Below are 6,395 nucleotides of genomic sequence, written 5' to 3'. Positions count from 1 at the left end.
CAGCCTTGCTAAAACATAAATGTAAATAAAATTAAGAGGTCAGAAAAAGAGACAGCTGATTAATTCAGGCTATGTTTAAGTCTCAGAAAAAGTGAACAGTCATAACCAAATCATGTAGTTCTGAAAAATACCCACCTACATACAAAACAGTCTGCCAGAGAAGTGAAGAAAATAATGCCAGCAAACTGAAAACAGCAAGGATCGGTAAAGTACAGCACAGTACAGCAACAATCAGTGTTAGAAGCCAAATGAGCATTAAAACAATCCTGTTACATTACTTACAAACCATCCAGTCATTGTCAGTTAAGCATTATATAAGCTCATTCTAATCCTGTCGCTTAAACCTTGTTCGTGCTCTGCATATATTACTTCCACAATACCCATTTTTTCCTGTGTAGTTTGCTCCTTCCCTTTTCTAAAGATCCCAGTTCCAGTTGTTTTATCTCTTTCACTATATTCACTACTTCTAGTAAAGTTGGTCTAGACTTAGATTTCCATTTTCTAGTAATTGCTTTTTTGGCAGCCACCATAATCCGACTCAGTAAAGTGATGTATAATGTTTACAACTACAGTTGTTTCAACGGTGTCTGTGATGTAAACCTGTTTGCAATTAAAGTGATATCATTTTGCATGTTTTTCATTTATAGAAATGTAAGACTGCCTTTGTCATGTGTGTACATTTAATAAAGATGTTTGACAAGAAACAAGAAAAAAAAAACAATCCTCTGTTACAAGACACCCTGAATGTCCTTTAAGTCAGCTATTATACTTTCCTGGTACAGAAAATGCAGAGTTAATAATTAAGAGTGCAAAAATACTTAAATCTGGTAAGGTAAGCACACTGGTCCTGGGCCCAAAAATTGCCACTTGTAACAAGAAGTTGCTTACAGCCTTTTCATACATCTCATTAAAGTAGGCATTGTACTTGTATAGGATTTACAAATATTATTGTTTTTTGAGTGAAATTCTATTACATATTATTAAACATATTTTATTTTTGCAGGACTTAAGTAAATTCTCTCTCAATAGAAGTTTATTTTCTTACACTGTCAAATAAAATACTATACTTCATGTAAATACTGTACATGGTTTGTCTGTTTCTTCCATTGCAGTGTCCAGTTTTTACATATTCATTTTTGTACCTTTTTACTGCAATTTAAAATTCTTTCAATATAAAGTTATCTAGATAAAAAAAGATGACAAAAAGATCCATTCTGTCTGGTTATTCCAGCATATAAATTAGTGTACAATACTGTAACCAGATCTCAGGTATTTTAAAATCTACATTTTTATTCCAGTTTATAAATACTTCAAATATTTCACTGGGAATGTTAAGTTTAATTATGGGATTTTGTCACAATCCCCATTTTAATACAGTGTACCACAACAGGCTCTTCTGGTTTCAAATGCACAGTGTGTTCCCAAAACCTGGGCAGAGTGACAGCACACATCCTTTCGGTTTGACAAGCTTGATCTTCTGACAGTCAGGATAGTGTACTTCCCCTTTCATACCTAGGAGTCCACTTACTCATTTGCTATGCTATCAAATATGTTTTACCTTTACACCACTATCTGAAATCTTACATGTTCCATTACACAACAGAAGGATTTCAAGCAAATCACTCTATATATCTACACACACACTCTTTACCAGTTCCACAGCTTTTTTAATTGCTACTCTGGTATACACATAAATACACTCATTCTAATTTTACTGAAGAATCTTACTTTACACTCAAAGTAACATGGAAGGTGCAAGTACCACTGCAGCAAGAAAAATATTTACCTATAAGGAAAAGAACCAGTCAGAAATTAATGCTAATCCCATCACTGCAACTGTGCAGCTGAGTTATGATCTACATAATAATTTAAAAAAAACAATACCAGGAGTTTTTTTCAAAAATATTTAGTAACTGGTTAAGTATAGTTTATTAAGAAGTACTACAGTTTTCATAGCTGTTAGCAGCATGTCACAAGTACATCTTAGAGCTCAAAAGTCAAACAGGGAATGTGTGACACCAGCAAAAAAGCTTGACGATTGTACTGCACCAAGAGTACACTCCAGCCAATGATAAAGAAATCCAGACAATGATCATGAAACAGACGAGGAATGCAAAGTATGAGGAGCATGTTGAGTAAATGATCAAAGATGAGTGCTGTTTCAGTAACAACCATTCATCCAGCAAAACACTGTTGCCAGTGGCTGAACTCAAGTTCTCCAAATCTCTGAGTAAAGGACCATTCCCAAGCCTCAGGCCCTGCAACTTATCTAGAAGTCCATGGAGCTGTGAGCCAAGTAGTCCTTCCGTCCGATGTTGCTGACCTGCTTTGTTTGCATGGCCTCCAGTTTGGGACAGTCTGTGATACGATGACCCAAACCACCACAGAAAGCACAGCCTCTCTCCCCTGCAAGGCAAAGAGAAAACATGAGGTTAAACTTATCCCAGTACAAGGAGACAGATGCTCTGCTTTTTTACATCTGGTCTCCACTGCAAAACATATGGCCAAGAGACAGTAGACTGACGTTTCCCAATTAAAAAAAAAAAAAAAAAAAACTGTCAAAAATGCATATAATTACATTTTATCTAGTGTTATCTCGTGTATGGGGTAAAATCCTCCAAGAATCCCCATACGCTCCCTACACTAACAATCACCTCCTTGATCACTGCATTTTTGCGTAAAGAGAAACTTTCCTTTGCAGTGGAGGCCTGTTGATGATGCTTTGGTGAACTACTCAAAAAAATACTCAAGACTGATCCAATGTATGGTGGTCATACATCAGACTCCTGGCTTCAACTTTTCTTATAAACTTGTACTTAGGCTGATAATTCATGCTACCTTTAAGGAACAACTTTCAAATGTGTACACATACCTCTCAACCTGGAAACATCAAAAATCTGGACAAAGGCCCATGAAAAGTAGGTACAATTAGCCAAAAATTTGGATACTGATTAACATAAAATGTACATATATAATATAGCCCCACCCACTTAGATGGAATTACAGGATACCAACATGAAGATTGAAGTCACTAAATAATAACAACTGATATCTGAATTGACTTCACATTCCTCCGAAAATACATAATAATGCAAAACCTGTTACTCTAGGAACTATCCAAGTTTACAGGAGAAACATTTAAAATCTATTTTTTGGCCTTAGTCCCACCATTACTATTTCTTTGCCCAGATTTCTTGCTCTGAGAGATCAAGAGGTATGAAGGGAACAAATAAAGCTCAGACAGAAATCTGAATACTTCAGAAGCTCTTTAAGGTAAATGCTCTTGCAGTATAACCAAAATTTGATGTTTACAGACTGAAACATGTTTATGTATATATTTATTCAAACTACATCAGCAGTTAACTCTTATGTGGTGCTATGGGTAGTGACATGTAGGTTTCAAAAAGCAGGCTGGTTTCGGAAGTAAAATGCACACAATGTCTACTCCAAGTTGCTCTTCAACCAGAACTTAAATTCAGCTAATAATTCTCAAACACAACAGCTTCCCCAAAAGACAAAACTACATTGTTTTCCAGTGTTTTTTTCAGCATTGTCATTTTTCTTGTGGCGTGCTGCACACAGTGCAGTTCAAATACTAAACATGTATGCAAGTTGAGACACCAACAGTTGTATCAAAGGAAACAAATTAGGTTCAAGTCATTCTATTTTTCAAGCAAAACAAAGTGCAGGTAGTAGACATGAAAAACATGAATTAGTGCAGAAACTTGTTTAAAGAGAAGTGTGATCACCATCCCTCATTGTCATTGCAATGAGATTATGTACAAAATGCAGGTGTTTTCCAAACACGTACATTAGAGATGTAGACTTTGACATCCAAGAGGAGATAACAAATGCATTTTTTCCTAAATGAAACTACACATTCAGACTGGAACACCCTTACAGGAAGAACACAGATTAATATGAACCAATGTATGTGAAAACTGACTCAGCAATTTTTAATTACTATGGCCACCATATACCGGAACTGAATGTTTTGCAGACAGCATCTTCCCACTCTCAGCAATTAAAACAAATTAAAGAAATAATCAGGATAGCTAGTGTTTTAGCTCAGAAGGTTAAACCCACAGGCTATTAAAAGAGCTTAATTCACCCTGCAGTCTTGAGTTTAATTTTCTCAATTTCAATTTGCAAGCTGTACGACTCTGAGCAAGTCACTTAACTAAAGGTCCTGGGTCAGGGTCATTCCTGAAAAGAGACCTCTATGTCAAGTGGGCTTACTTGGTTAATAAATAATGACAAAAAGTATTATGGCTACTGCTAATAATAAAAGTCAGAAGCATATAGTCAAATGTCACGCATGATGCTTTCTCCTTCCCGGCACAATTTAAAGTAAAGGCAGTCAATTAAAACAAATGTTGGAAGTTGGAGAGCAAACAAAAGTAAAGCACACATTTTAATGTCCAACCAACCCACTTCCAGAACGCCAGCGCCAAAACAAAAGCCCTCAAATCCTCTTTTTTGATGCACAGTGTATGACTGTAGAAATCAGGAAAAAAAATCCCAAGTTTAGTACATTCTGTAACTTGTCAGTATGCAGAATAAACAGCTCGACACAGATCTAAAAATCACAGTTAACAAGTAAATACCTGAATTGTTCTGCTGCAGCAAGACACAACAACACAATGGATGCAAGAAAACCTCTACTACGTTTTTCTTTGTGTTTATACCAATTCAGTTTTTTAAATGACAGTTTTAAGTAGTAACTGCTCTGGCTTGTTTTTTTTCTTTTTTTTTAATTTAAAACAAAAAAAAATAGCTTGAATGCTCAAGACTCAAGAGACTCATCCTCCGCCACTGCACAACTGACTGCTGTTGCTGCTACCTTAATTTAATCCAGCCAGGCAGCCAGGGTTCTTGATTCCACAACATTCATCCAAAAATTAGTACTCTACTGCTATTGCAACTTGCAAGCATGCACAACCACGACACAACGTTACACCTGTCAGCTAGAGCCAGCCAGATAAAAAGAGTACAGTGTATACCCCCTCCAGCCCTCAGCCGAATTCTGACAGGCTGTCATCTGCCTCATTAAACAGATGGCATTGTGCACACCCCTGCATGTGATGATGTCAGCAACAGCTTCACCCCCCCAAAAATATACATGAAAAAAAACCCAGGAAGTTAAGGAATTAAAGGAGCCACTCGGTAATATATGGCACCCCATTATTTTGCCCTCAAAACTAGTAAATATGGAGGAATTCGGTATGGTTGAAAGATATGTCTATACATCTCTACTGTGGAAAGAGGTGATTCTAGCTGCAGAACAGACGGCAGATAACACCGATATCCCACATGATTATATAAATCTGTCAGACTTCATTTCCTCTTTCTTAGCAACCTCTGAAAAAATGCAGCGTATGAAAGTTCAAATACTGGCAACGATGAAACTAGATCCTTGCAGATATTCTTCCCCCCCCCAGTAATAATAACGTTATAGTTACACAGTGGTCACCATCCAAATGTCAGGCTGACTGGAAAGTTTGCGCACCTGGCTATCGAGAAGATAGCATCAGCATACCATTAAGATGCTGCCTGTATTACCAGGTTGACAAACTGTACTCTTAAGTCTTTCCTGAACTTACGTGTGATATTTTAATGAAAAGTGCAATCTAAACCCATTCATATAGACAACACAGTGTAATGATATCTTGTGACTGTGCACGCACACACACACACACACACACACACACACACACACACACACACACACACACACACACACACACAATGAGGATGGAGTGCATGTACTTTTAGTCCTGGCTATGTTCCAATGTCCATATGCACTGTAACTTGGTAACACGCCTTTACTCAGCCAGCACTCTTATGACAGGACTTAACAGACTCCCTTTCTCTGGGATGTACAAGCCAATAGTCAACTACACAGTCCAACATTTTCCCCAACCACCTCCTCAAACACCTAAGTCGTTATTCATAGTCAGATTATTTGGGGGCATACTTATGGGTTAATTCTCCATGCAAGCACTGATACACGTTATACTATTAAAAATGTTATACAAAGAAAAGAATAATCTAGGCATAACTAAAATCTATTTTTATAATGACTGCACTCACACTAAATACAGACAAAAACATGCCATTCAAAGAAACAAGACACTCAACAAAAATGTGTCCATTTATTACACATGAAAGTAACTCAAGACAGCAAACATTAAAAAGTACTAATCAAAAATGAACCATGAGGTGTCTTTGGTCAAAAGAAAAGATTCAATCTCTTTGCAGCAGTGATGACCAAATGTACAAAAACGCTTATCCAAAGATGTAGTAAATATCAATAGAAAAAAATAATGCTGAAAGGTTGGCCAGTAAAAGTGTAATCAAGAACACAATCACAATCTCCCTTCCCTAAGGAACAG

The 6,395-nt window shown here is 36.8% G+C and overlaps 1 protein-coding gene across 1 annotated transcript in view; it reads right to left on the bottom strand.

Annotated features, from left to right (window-relative positions):
* Nucleotides 1-1,015: 1,015 nt before the first annotated feature.
* Nucleotides 1,016-6,395, bottom strand: part of DDX41 (DEAD-box helicase 41) — a gene marked incomplete in the record, with an annotated part of 592,639 nt that continues 587,259 nt past the window's right edge. The window contains 1 exon segment of the mRNA XM_044069314.1: nucleotides 1,016-2,406. Coding sequence (XP_043925249.1) covers nucleotides 2,270-2,406 — 137 coding nt within the window.

Source organism: Protopterus annectens, chromosome 4.part0 (assembly GCF_019279795.1).
Source record: "Protopterus annectens isolate FY-2018-M chromosome 4.part0, PAN1.0, whole genome shotgun sequence".
In the NCBI taxonomy this organism is placed as follows: domain Eukaryota; kingdom Metazoa; phylum Chordata; order Ceratodontiformes; family Protopteridae; genus Protopterus; species Protopterus annectens.
Note: the sequence above shows the minus strand (reverse complement) of the source record. Positions and strands in the feature narration are given on the sequence as shown.